The 13207-nt window shown below is 42.9% G+C and overlaps 1 protein-coding gene across 2 annotated transcripts in view; it reads right to left on the minus strand.

The window, feature by feature from the left end:
- Window positions 1-13207, minus strand: part of cry2 (cryptochrome circadian regulator 2) — a 58600-nt gene that overhangs the window by 20063 nt on the left and 25330 nt on the right. For both annotated transcript variants that reach the window (XM_062461505.1, XM_062461503.1), the window contains exons 6-10: window positions 12905-13045; window positions 12483-12794; window positions 12175-12326; window positions 11213-11415; window positions 549-632 (exon numbers count right to left, since the gene is read on the minus strand). In XM_062461505.1, the coding sequence (XP_062317489.1) occupies window positions 549-632; window positions 11213-11415; window positions 12175-12326; window positions 12483-12794; window positions 12905-13045 (892 nt within the window). The remainder of the gene's footprint in view (window positions 1-548; window positions 633-11212; window positions 11416-12174; window positions 12327-12482; window positions 12795-12904; window positions 13046-13207) is intronic.

Below are 13207 nucleotides of genomic sequence, written 5' to 3' on the forward strand. Positions count from 1 at the left end.
AGAAGGGAAAAACTTAAAAGGACGTTTAAGTCATAGAGATTAGGTCAATTTTTACAGCAGTCTGCCAAATGTATTTGTTTTGATTCAACTATGAGGCTGCCTCTTGCAGGGGAAATGAGAAGACATCTATTTCATTCTACACTTCACTCGTATTTAGAATTGTAAATGAGCAGCAAAAAAAAATATGCTTTTAAATCTATGTAATCTTTATAAATAATAAGTATGCATTTTTATATAAAATATACAGAAATATCAGTTGTAAAAACGTAATTAAAAAACGGACCCCCCTGTGCAACCGATGCAAGCAAGCACACCCTACAATTTCACCAGAAATTGTACCCTCTCTAGTTATTACTGCATGACGCTGTCAATGGAACAATACTGGTCAGAATCTAATGCTTTTTGGGCAGAGTAAAGATAGTTCTGTGAGAAGAGACATTAGAGCATACAATATTTAATATCTGAAACCCTTATTTGACCACAGCAGATTGAGAGAGACACCAGAGAGAGAGAGACACACCAGAGAGAGACCAGAGGTGCGATCGTACCACAGGTGCTGCTGCTGGCCTGTGAGTCATCAGTCAATGGAGGCTCCGCCTCCTCCTGGATGGTGGGCACAGAGGCAAGCAGGCCTGGAACACAGGTACACACACACCTCAATATCATCACAAACACGTAAGGAATCTAAAGCATTAGAGACATGCGTGTCACCTAGGGGGCTCTTCATGGTCACAGGACTAACCAACAGCGCTTGTGAAAACAGGAGAACAAAGACCAGGGGGGTATTCGTCGTAGCTCGCTAAGCGGTTTAGCGAGCTAATTTTCAGGCTAAGATAAAAAAGCCCCTCTTTTTGGTTCGTGGAAGCAACTTTCGATAAATCACCATAGTAACATATCAATTAGCACTAACCTGCTCCAGAGCAGGCTAGTGTAGCTGGATAAGCTTGCCACACCCCCGGAAAATAACATGGCAGCTCCCTTTTTGAGAGACCCAGTTGACCAAGGAGCTATATTTTAGTTCGATTAGCCTTCCATACCAATAGAGTTCTTTGCGATTGCCAAGATCCTTTATTTCACACGGATGAGTTCTTGTTTGAGCGATATCGATTCAGCCGACAAGGACTCATTTATTTGCAAGACCTTCTCGGGCCGTACATTGCAAATATCCCACGCCGCAGCAAGCTTTATGCTTTATTATGAGCTTATGCTGCTGTATGTGAATATGTAACGCTATGTTTTACGAAATGTCTTGTCTTATCTGTTGTGCCTGTGCTTTTTATATGTTTCACTGTGGGAGAGTGGGAAACGTCATATTGATTCCTTTTTATGTCTTGACGTGAAGAAATTGACAATAAAGCTACTTGAAACTTTAACTGTTCTTCAGACTGCATAGCCTTGAGGTTTTTTGCGTCAGATATAGGCTACATTTTTATACAGTATAGGCGATGCAGAAAACATTGGCAAAGCCGCAGCATGCGTTGCTGTAAGAAAAGTGTACTTGGCGCTTAACCAGCTGATGAATCAATTCATCATATTCCCTGGCCATGTCCCAGTCAATGAAATCAAAGAGGGATTTACACATAGGCCTACATGCATATACACATATATAGTACATGATATAAGCGCAGTAGCCTACATATATCCTCATAATTGTCTATGAATTCGTATCAATTAGATACTCTTTGGCCTTGTTTTTATCTAGCCTACTTATTCTGAAAGAGTTGAGATCATTATTTTCGCTAGCAAGATCTCATTTGATTATTAATTTCCATTAAGCCTACTGCCAGCAGGCACATTTAAAGAAATGTGATCTGATTGGGGTAATGAGGCACTTAAGATAAGCCTATACATTTCCACAAAACTTTGGCATTTATAGCTTATCGGCAATTTTTTGCCAAGCTGCTTGTCTTGCTCTGGCAGCGGCGGTGTTTGACTTAGCCATGATAATATGCTTATTGTCTTCGTAGAGACTCATTATAATAGTTTGCTCGGATGGCAAGAATAGCCTATCACCGCTCTCTCTTTCGTCTTTTCCGCCATCATACCGTTAGAAAAATCACGGTTTTGGTGATCGACCTTTCCTGCCTTTTGAAGTAGGACGTGCACGTGGAATTTCCCTGATAAGTTTAGCCTGATTGAAATTAACCACATGATTTGGATGCGGATCAGCCGTTGACAAACCGATATTTGCTGTTCTCACTCATCTCGCTAATGTTAACGGGCTAAAGGGACAACGATGAACGGGGCCCAGGGGCCTCATGTATAAACGTTGCGTACGCACAAAAAGCTTGTGTACGCTGGTTTTCACGCACACTGTGATGTATAAAGATTTACTTGACGTGAGAATGTGCGGGCCGTCACGGAAAGTTTTGAGCAGACGTGAGAATGTGCGGACCGTCCGCAAAGTCTTGTCTGGCTCTGTAACGTGGCGAATTCTAACTGAAAAGTGCCGAAATTCACCAAACATTACAAAATAATGTTTCCACTACTTTTTTTTCCCCACTACTTTATGACGTTGACTATTCAAAAAAAACATAAAAATAAAAGTTTGATCATTAATGTGGATCACCACATCAAAATGCCATAACCCAAAATGCTATATAGCCTTCTGCTTAATCCGCCACCACTTAATAACTTCTGTTAAACTTGAGGGTGTCAAACGAACGACAAAATCACTCAGGAAATGCATGTCACGCTAACCCTATTGCTGCCATGCTGTTACGATGCGCCACCACTCGTTTCTTCATTTAAAGTTTTACATCGGACCATTTCTTCTTAATTTCTGCCATGGTCCGGTTCTCTGAACCCACATCATTTATGGCCCTATAATAATAATAATAATAATAATAATGATTTTATTTGTAATGCACTTTACATTTAGTTAAATCTCAAAGTGCTACAGGTTAAAAACAAGAAAGGGCGCAAATAGTGACAGTTTTCCTCTCAGCCGACTTTCTTTTGTCGCTAATACCTGATGACAGGCTGACAAACAAGACACATTTTCTCGCCTCCACCTCTGTTGTCAGAACCTCGATCTCACAGTCACCGTATTTCTTCGAATAAACGATGCGGCGTGTATTAAATAACGTTAATTTTTGGTGCAGCGTTTATTCGAGGGTGGCGTTTATTCGAAGAAATACGGTAATTCAGACAAAGAAATGACCACAGGAGCGCATTTATAGTCCATCTGCATATTCATTTATGGGAGGAGGCAAGGCGGGGTCAGTGGCTCGTTCACGTAAGGTCAATCTTACGTTGATTGTGATTTATAAAGGAAAGGTGCGCAGGACCTGGCGTATGACCGGTTTTATACATGTGAATATTTCTGTGCGTAGGTACTTTTCGAGTTTTGGCCGTACGCCCTCTTCTGGTATGAAAGCTGCGCAATCCTTTATACATGAGGCCCCAGGGGTCTCATTTATAAACATTGCGTACGCACAAAACGGGGCTGAAAATGTGCGTACGCCACTTGGTAGTGATTTATAAAAACCAAACTTGACGGTAGAATGTGTGGTCCTCCACGCAAACTCTGACCCATCCGTATATCTACGCACATTTTGGAGACAGTGGGAATAGGCGACGCAGATGACCGTACTGTAGTCACACTGCAGAAAGTAAAACGTGGGAAGAACGATTACTGGTAATATTTATATATTTTGTTTTCCTTCACACGTTTTTTTTCACTCCATTTCATCATTAGCATGAAGATTAAATCCAGCAGTGTTATTTGCGCTTGTGGGCCTACTGAGTGATAATTGTTCCATAAACACCTTGTACAATCCAACTCTAATTTCATCGCTGTCTCACCATCAGATTGTCCACTACGGGAGTGCAGGAGGGGGAGATGCCCCGACTGCATGGATTACAGGATAACATCAAATGTCCTACCTTTAGATAACTGCAGAACACATTGTATAACTAAATAGATTTCTTTAATACTGTGCAAATATCCTCATATGTCAAAAACTGGAAATACAGTCGTTAACCTCCCGCGCAATCGCTACACTCTACGTCCTCGTTATCAGTCCAGACTTTAATAGACTACTGTTCATAACAAAACGCTTTTGTTTTCAAATTGTATCTCAACTTGGGGTATTGTCTGGCACAGTTGACGCCACTGTTTTTTTTTATTGGTGATCCACCGGCCACCAAATAATGTGGTTTTTGGGCCTCCACCAATAGGCCAACAGTGTCTGAGAAGTTGCACTTTGTTTTTTTTCCCCACCGGTCGCCATGATTCACCGTAAAGAACAATCGCATGCCTGAAATATTGAATTAATGAAATATTGTAATGATATAATTGAACACCATAAAGGGAGTTGTTAATATTGGCGAATTGACGTAATGTAGTGTAATGTATGATACAACAATAATTGTTGTTGTATATGCTCGTGGACCACTATAAAAGACAGTCAATTAACACGGAATATCTAATATAAAGATGGCAGATCTAGCTGTGTTTAGAAGATTTAGCACATGCTGCATTTCGTCAAGAGCGCATTTTTAGAGACAGGTATGACTTTTTTGCACAAAGAAGTGAGTGGCTCATTAGCAGATATCGTTTTCCTAAACCCATTTCAGTGGAATTATGCGAGGATCAACCAACTTTACAAATACAAAGAAGGAGAACGAATGCCATTCCAGTGCACATTCAGGTGCTACCGTGCTGTCCACCTTGGGTATCTTGGCAACGGGCACTTTTTAGCGTGAGCTTGCTGATCGGTCTGGCATCTTACAACCCTCCATCAGTCAAACGATGCCTGCTGTTGTACACGCAATTATTAGTTAATCCCGTCAGCAGCCTATCAATTTCCCATACAGCTGTGTACAGATACGGCCTTTTTCGCACTTGATTTTAAATCAAACCACTTGTTTTGTATTTCTGCCAACGAGCGCCTCTGAGAAGATACTGCGTTAACAGCAATCGCTACCTTTTCCCAAACAATATTCTTTTTTTTGGTGGTCAAACCGTCAAAGCACCGCTAAGTGTTCCGAAAAAATTGTTGTGGTTGCACTCAACCTCCGACACCAAAACTTCCATTTCCTTTTGGGAAAAATAAATTCTCTTTCCTTTCTTTTCTTGCTCCATTTGCATTCTCCATTGGCGGCCTGTCATCAGGTATTAGCAAACCCAAACAAAATTTGCTAGTAATCTGAAGGTTGCCAGTTCGATTCCCCGGCTGTGCCAAATGACGTTGTGTCCTTGAGCAAGGCACTTCACCCTACTTGCCTCAGGGAGAATGTCCCTGTACTTACTGTAAGTCGCTCTGGATAAGAGCGTCTGCTAAATGACTAAATGTTAAATGGTCAACCACTTTATGTATGCTGATGACCTAGCTTTACTATCCCCTAGTAGCAGTGGGTTTCAACAGCTGCTTAACATCTGCTCTAATTATGGGGTCGATTTTGATGTTCAATATAATGCCAAGAAAAGCGTGGTAATGTTCTGTAGAACTAAGGATGACATGGATATTAATTTCCCTGCCTTTCAACTTTCTGGGCAAACTCTGGGGGTGTCCAATAGTACCAAATACTTAGGGCACATTATTACATGTTCAGACAGAGGGGATTGCTCTGTCCAAGCTAACATGTTGGTTAGAAAATTCCACCACTGTACACTTGACGTTAAAATGAATTTGTTTAGAGCCTACTGCACCTCTCTCTATACAGCCCCACTCTGGGTGAATTACAAGAAGGAGAGCTTGCGTAAATTGAAAGTAGCCTATAATGACTGTCTTAGGATACTCCTGAAGAAACCCAGGAGTACTTCAGCCAGTGATCTGTTCTGCAATGTGGGTCTAACCACCTTCATGGCCTTGTTGAGGAATCTTACTTTTAAGTTTACGAGTCGGCTGGACTGCTCTGCAAATTTTATAATTGATTTGATGACAGACCCTGACCGTAGCTCTGTCAAGTACACCTCTAAGATCTGGGAACACTGGCATGAGTGCCTTTTTTTGCCCTTCTTTCCTTGCATATTTCTATGTAATGAGTTGTCTGTATGTATTGTTTGTTTCCTGTTTATTTTTTTACCATGTGGGCCTTGAGCCTGTAATAAAGTTTATAGATAAACGATTAAAAAAATATTTTAAGATTTTCAAACGGTGAGAGACGGGCGTCTTAATAGCACTTGAGGCCCCTTGGCTATGGACTTTATTTGCATTTTTTGAGGCCCCCCGCCCGCTAATCGCACAATCAATTTATTTTTGCCCCCCTAAGGATCCGTCAATATTTGGACTACATAGACAACGTCGGTGTCAAAAGTTTCGTCTTGTAGCGATTGAGTTACTTGTATTTTTATTGACGTTCCGTTGCACGGGTTAGGGTTGACGAAATTCAGTTTTTGTGGCAAAAAGTGCCTTGTGTCGACGAAGGGAACTCAGTGCTAGCCTACGTCACAACGTCAGCACACGTTAGCAACAATGCATGGATACATTTACATTTAGTCCTTTAGCAGACGCTCTTATCCAGAGCAACTTACAGTAAGTACAGGGACATTCCCCCCAAAGCAAGTAGGGTGAAGTGCCTTGCCCAAGGACACAATGTCAATTGACATGGCCGGGAATCAAACTGGCAACTTTCAGATTACTAGCCCGACTCCCTCACCACTCAGCCATCTGACTCCCCGTGACTGACTCCCCTGACTACAACGTGCATTGCTGTTGCACAGCAAGTATCGTATCGTGCCATGGTGTACTAGTAGCATTATACATTTAAGCAATTCAAGACTTGCATGTACAGTAAGTAATGTCACATTAAATAATGTATTTAAACTCAAGCTTGTGTGGTGCGTCGCTGTCTTCAATGCCACATTTTAAATTTCCAGCGCATTCAAACAATCCCCTCAGTGTAGTTTGGCTAGCAACAGCTAGCTTGCTCATAGCACAATTCAGCTTCTCCACGCAGGGCTCTAGACTGAGACCAAAAAGTCACGTTTGGGGGCATATTTTCAGTTAGCAGATGTACTGTTTGAATTGCGATTCCATCTGAAAAATACTGCCGGTGACAACGTTGTTAGAATAGCTTGTCTCAAAGGGGGTTCAGCTTGTTTCATATTAAATGGACCCATCTGCAACCGACGCAAGCAAGCACAGTCTAGGGCTGTTTATCAATACACGTTTTTTCCGTTCTTGCGAACTTGTTTGACGTCATCTTTCATTGCCCAAGTACAGTTCCAATCCAAAGAACACAAGTCACCAAGAACGCCAAAAATACCCGGAAATGTTCCTGATCCGCCCCTTTTATCAAGGATGCATTGGATGGTGACTTGACCAGCGAGAACGCTTCCGATTTCCCAGAAGTCCTTGCGGACTTGCAAGACCATTCTCGCAAGGACGCTTGCAAGAACCTTCTTCAAAAAGAATGTACTTGCGTTCTCAGCGTTCTTCGGATTGATAAACAGCCTAGGGCTGCAACAACGAATCTATTAAAATCGATTATTAAAAGCGTTGGCAACGAATTTCATTATCGATTCGTTGTGTCGCGCGATTATTACGCCACTCAATGTCGCGGAGATGTTTGAGTATTAAAAAAAAAAGTTTCGTTGAGCGCGGAGCGGAGGTAGAGGAAAGGCCATCGGAGAGACGTTGTTGAGTAACGTTGTTCTGAAACACATGGCGGAGGCAGAGAAATCAGTACGACCCAAGGTGTGGGAGCATTTCACACTAAATACATCAAAACAGTGTGTTAATTGACCGAGGTGAAGTGTGTTTCATATTCGACATTCGTCTCACATTCGGAAGACGCTACTTTGCAGCATCACGTTAGGGAACGGGTGAAAACAACCCATACCATTTTGAAAAATGTAGACTTTTATTGTATTTTTGGGAATATAAAACCTCAAACAGACACCAGAGTATCTTAATGTCTGGTATACTTCCACAGCCTTTACTTTTTCAATTAAGTTTCAAATAAAATGATAGAAAATCACTAATCTTTGAAAATAGCTTAATCCTTGCAAATCTGAACTTTTTTCAAAATTGTGTCAACAAATCTTAAATATACACCAGATTATTCTAATAGTCTGGCCGACTTCCACAACCTTTCAATTTTCAATAAAGTTTTAAACAAAACTCAAATAAATTGCTCATCTTGGAAAATAGCATTACATCCACACTAATATTTATAACTTTTTCAAAATTGTGTGCTTGTTTGTGCACATTCTGAAGATGTTTTGCACTGTGAATTTGCACTGTCAGTTCTGTTTTTGAATAAAGGGTTGGAAGTTAATGCTTTTTTGTTTTTTTATCCGATTCATCGAAAAAAGAAGCGACAGATTAATCGATTATTAAAATAATCGTTAGTTGCAGCCCTAAAGCACACCCTACAATTTCCCCAGAAATTGTACCCTCTCTAGTTTTTGTTACATTGCGTTTCATTTTGTTTAGATAAGGGGGGGGGGGGGGGGGGGGCTCCCTCCACATCCACCACCAGATGCCACTGTAGAGCATAATGACACCGCGAATACGGACGTTTATCATCATTGGGTGTGCTCAAGCCTTCGGCGAGAGCACAACCTTTGTTCTCTCACATATATATTATTTATTGTTTGTTTATTTTCGCCCCCCTAAAACTCAGTCAATATTTGGCCTACATACACAACGGCGGTGTCAAAAGGTTCGTCTTGGTAGCGATTGCGTTGCTTCTATTGGAATTTACGTTCCGTTGCATGGTTTGGGCTTAAGTTTAAGTTTTTGTGGCGAAAAGTGAAGCTAACGGTGGCTAATTTGCTAGCCACAGTCACTGACGTTACTAACGTCACTACGTCACGAAAACACGCGTGACTACCTGTAGCAGAACATTCGTTTCGCATCTGTTAACTTGGGGGATAGCTAGGCTAACTATAGCTTTACTGCAAGGCAGCTGCAGGAACGCCACAAGCAAAGAGGCCAGGGTGATAACTATTTACTCATTTTACTTTGTGATATGACACACAATTGTGATGTGTAATGTACAATATTAGCTGATATTATTAAGGAAGTAAGCCCACATCTACTTTCGGAAACGGTAGTCTACTATTTCACTGAAATATTAGCATCATGACATTAGCCTCTGTTGCCCGGGCAACACATACTACAGTGGTCTATGATGTATCTGTTTTCAATCGTTAAAATAAACATTCCTCACATATACATTTTCGTTGTAGGATTTATTATGACATTAGATTACAAGTAAACGATTTGTGGGTGAAATTATCATTACCTGTGGTTTCAATCCAGTGTATCACTGCAACGCTGTAGCCTACGCGAGACACGACAAAAACATCTAACATACACAGCTGTTTAGGAAGTCAAACGGCGACAGAACATGTTCGGCACTCCCCTTACTTAAATCAAAAGTCTATCTAACTACAAACCTGAACTTCATTGCCACAGCCTAAACTTTGTCAATCTGTTCATGAAAATAATTAATTTCAGCCTAAACCGTACAACGGAACGTTTAATCGAATTCAACCAACGCAATCGCTACCGAGACGAACACAGCAGTAGTCTAGTACTGTACCGTAGTAGTAGAATTTACCGGGGCAGCTTCTCCACACAGGGCTATATCGCATTTTGCGTTGTTACTGACAATGATCGCTACCAGTGAGCTTTTTATGAATGAGCGATTTTCCACTAAATAAATGTCAAGCTTATTTACGTTTTGGGGGGCATATTTTCAGTTAGCAGATGGTACTGTTTGAATCGCGATTCCATCTTCTACTGCCGGGTAACGTCGTAGAATAATCTTCAAAGGGGGTTCTTTATTAATGAATGAATGCAATGAGTAGGCTAAATGCATGAAAATATCACGAGAAGGGAAAAACTTAAAAGGACGTTTAAGTCATAGAGATTAGGTCAATTTGTACACCGGTCTGCCAAATTTATTCGTTTTGATTCAACGATGAGGCTGCCTCTTGCCTCTTGGGGAAATGAGAAGACATCCATTTCATTCTACACTTCACTCGTATTTTCAGTTGTAAATGAGCAGCAAAAAAAAAATGCTTTTAAATCTATGTCATCTTTATAAATAATAAGTATGCATTTTTATATAAAATACAGAAATATCAGTTGTAAAAATGACATTAAAAAACGGACCCCTGTCCAACCGACGCAAGCAAGCACACCCTACAATTTCCCCAGAAATTGTACCCTCTCTAGTTATTATTTTGTATTATTATTAAGAGGCCCCTGATTGGTCGAGGCCCCGGGCTTAAGCCCAGGTAAGCCTGTGCATTAAGGCGCCACTGGTGAGAGACCACAAACATGAGAAAAACAGTTTTGCTCCTATGTTGTGCCATGATGTGACAAAGACAGCACACCACACACAAACAGATTTTCAACCAGTGTCCCGGCTGTGAACACAGGAAATCTGCCAAATCTCTCGAGACTTCAGAATAAGCATGGCGAACGATATGCAGGAAGAAATTGCGATGATAGTGTTTGGAATGATTTTCACAGAAAATTCACGGGGAAAAAAGAAAAGGGTTTGCTGTTGCCACAAAACGACAAGCTGATCCTCCATCTCTGCTGTCCAAATCCATTTAACTTTGTGCTGCGCCATGACTGCGTTTGTTATGCTTCCATCTTCTCTCAGCTTGCTTTCTGATTGGATATTGTTTAGTTTCACGTGATCAGACATCCCAACCTGCAGAGACCCATTTCAGGGAGGTGGCTTCTTCTTGATAACATGGGCACCGAAAGAAAAAAGGCGGCGCTTCGCAGCCAGTGTGTCCCAGGCGTTAGAATTGTGAGTTAAAATTCAACTAATGCGATACACCTGCCGTACCCTATCCAAGTCGCGTAAATGTGCGGTAGATTAGCTGCAGCGGTGTAGATTGCCTTCTATTCAAACAAAGACAAAAAAAAAAGAAAAGAAGAATATACTGTTACCGTCTTTGCTTCAAAATTATACATTTTAGGCCATACCGCCCAGCCCTAATTCAGAGCATGCACTGTAGCCCAGAAGAGTACAGGTCGACCCCTCTCAAACAGTTTATGGGAGGGTGTAAGGATTCTGTCAACCTTGATAACACACCAAAGCCAGTCAATCTAACATCCTAAACATTTTGTGTTTCTGAGAAAATTACCATACAATTTGTGTTCGACAAATACAAAGACCAGCCCACTGTAGAGTCTCCACCTGACTGAGACAGGTGTGTGTGTTAGGTAGAGTCCTTTTTAGTCGAAGTTTCTGGTGTGTGTGTGTGTGTGTGTGTGTGTGGGGGTCTTACTGAGTCCTCTGTAGTGGGACAGCTGCTGGTAGACCTGCTTCATCCTCTCTATGTTGAGCCGGCTGCCCTCGGCGTGGTTCACCATAGGCCTGGGGTAGTCCACCCCCACCACGCACCCCGCTGCCTTCTGCACAGACTCAGGGGCGTTCCAGGGCTCGTAGATGTAGCGGTTGGGGTAGTCCTTCAGTTTGGGGATGTAGCGCCTGGACCAGGAACAACACACACTTAGAGGTCACAGTCAGGTGGGTGGTTGACAGACGGGTGTTTTGTCTTTGTAAGGTGTGTGGTGTGGGGTAATTTCTTTGCTACCTTTTGCCAGCCCTCTCCTGGATTTTGCAGACTTTGAGGTGTTCCCTGACGTTTTGATCAAATCTTACAGAGCAAGTTCTTGCTCTGTTTGGCTCAGTTGCAAAAAACACAGGGCGCTCTTTTTGGCCATGGTGAGCAGCCATAGACTTATATGAGCAGCCAATAGCAGCGTTGCTGATCAAGGTTTCTACTATCGATACATACCCCCTTTTAGACCAACGCATAACTCAATCCAGCTATACTAATCATAAACAACAAGGGTGTTGGAAGAACCAAATTAGCCAGATCATGATTAGCACGATGATGTCATCTTGGATGTGTCATTTGATCTCGGATGTAATAAGCGACGTACGGAGAACGGGCCCCTGCTCTCATATGAAAGCTTCAGAACAGCCTTTGTGATTCACTCAGTTAGCACTTGAGTACTCAGCGTCACTAAGGCATTGGCCCCAGTTCCTCTCTCCCCATGGATAATTCTTCCTGACCTCTACCTATACTGCTTCTACCTGCTTCTATAGGGTCCGCTTTAGCACCTTGCCCCTCTGTGCTGGGATTGTAGTGATTGTTTGATTATTATTGTTCACCATGTCTGGTGGCAGAGATGTGTTTACTTTGGCACTGTGCCTGGTAAATATGTGGTGTCTCATACGCACCGGATGAAGTCTCCACTGGGGTCAGTGCGCCGGCCGAAGCCGACGGGGCAGTAGCAGTGGAAGAACTGCTGGAAGAAAGAGCTACAGGAGAGCCACATCCAGCTGCCTGCGTTCACACTCCAGTCGGCATCCAGCAGCAGCTCCTCAAACACCTGCACACAAACACACAATGAACAACCACACCATAGTCAACAACACTGCACAGTCAAAAACACCCCCCCATTCTTATATCACTCCCCCAGCTTATCCACAGGTATTCCCCCCTCCTCACCCAGATACCACCCCTCTTCATCTCTCTTCCTCCTCACCCTCATGCCACTCTCCCAGCTGATCCAGAGGTCTCCCCGGGTCAGGAAGCAGGCCACGGCGTGCCGAGCTAGGTGGTGGATCCAGCCTTCCTGCCTCAGCTGGGTCATGATGGCATCAATCCAGGGGAAGCCCGTCCGGCCCTCAGCCCACTTGGCCAGCGCCTCTGGGTTGTGGTCCCAGGGGATCTGCACGCAGATGGGGTTACCCTCCATGCGGTCAAAGTTTGGGTTATTGGTAGCTGCCGTGTAGAAGAACTCTCTCCACAGCAGCTGACCATACAGGGAGAGAGGAGGACTGCACTGTTTCCTGAGCTGTAGGGTGGAGGGGAAGAAGACAGAAATGGGATAATATGATAATTAGTCCACCCTAATATGACCCATCATCACCTGCAGGCACAGCTCCTGTTTTAGCTGCAGCTCACCTTCAGGTACAGCTCCCTCAGGTTGTAGTAGAAGACTCTGCAAGAGAGGCAGCCAAAGCGCAAGTAGGGGCTGAGGCCCGTGGGACTGGCAAACAGCGCACACCCACTTATCCGAGGACGCTCGAAATTCGCCACCCAGGCCTGTAACAGGAAGCACAACATGGTCAGCTTCTCATATAATGCTTGACCACCAGTTCTGGGACTGGTGGAGGAAGTTATAAAATGTTGGCTGAAATGCTCAAATGCTTTGTCTTCCGTGAAGTATGGCCGTCAGGAGATGCCAAGAACACGTCAAACCACAGA

This window comes from Osmerus eperlanus, chromosome 5, assembly GCF_963692335.1.
Source record: "Osmerus eperlanus chromosome 5, fOsmEpe2.1, whole genome shotgun sequence".
Classification (NCBI taxonomy): Eukaryota; Metazoa; Chordata; class Actinopteri; order Osmeriformes; family Osmeridae; genus Osmerus; species Osmerus eperlanus.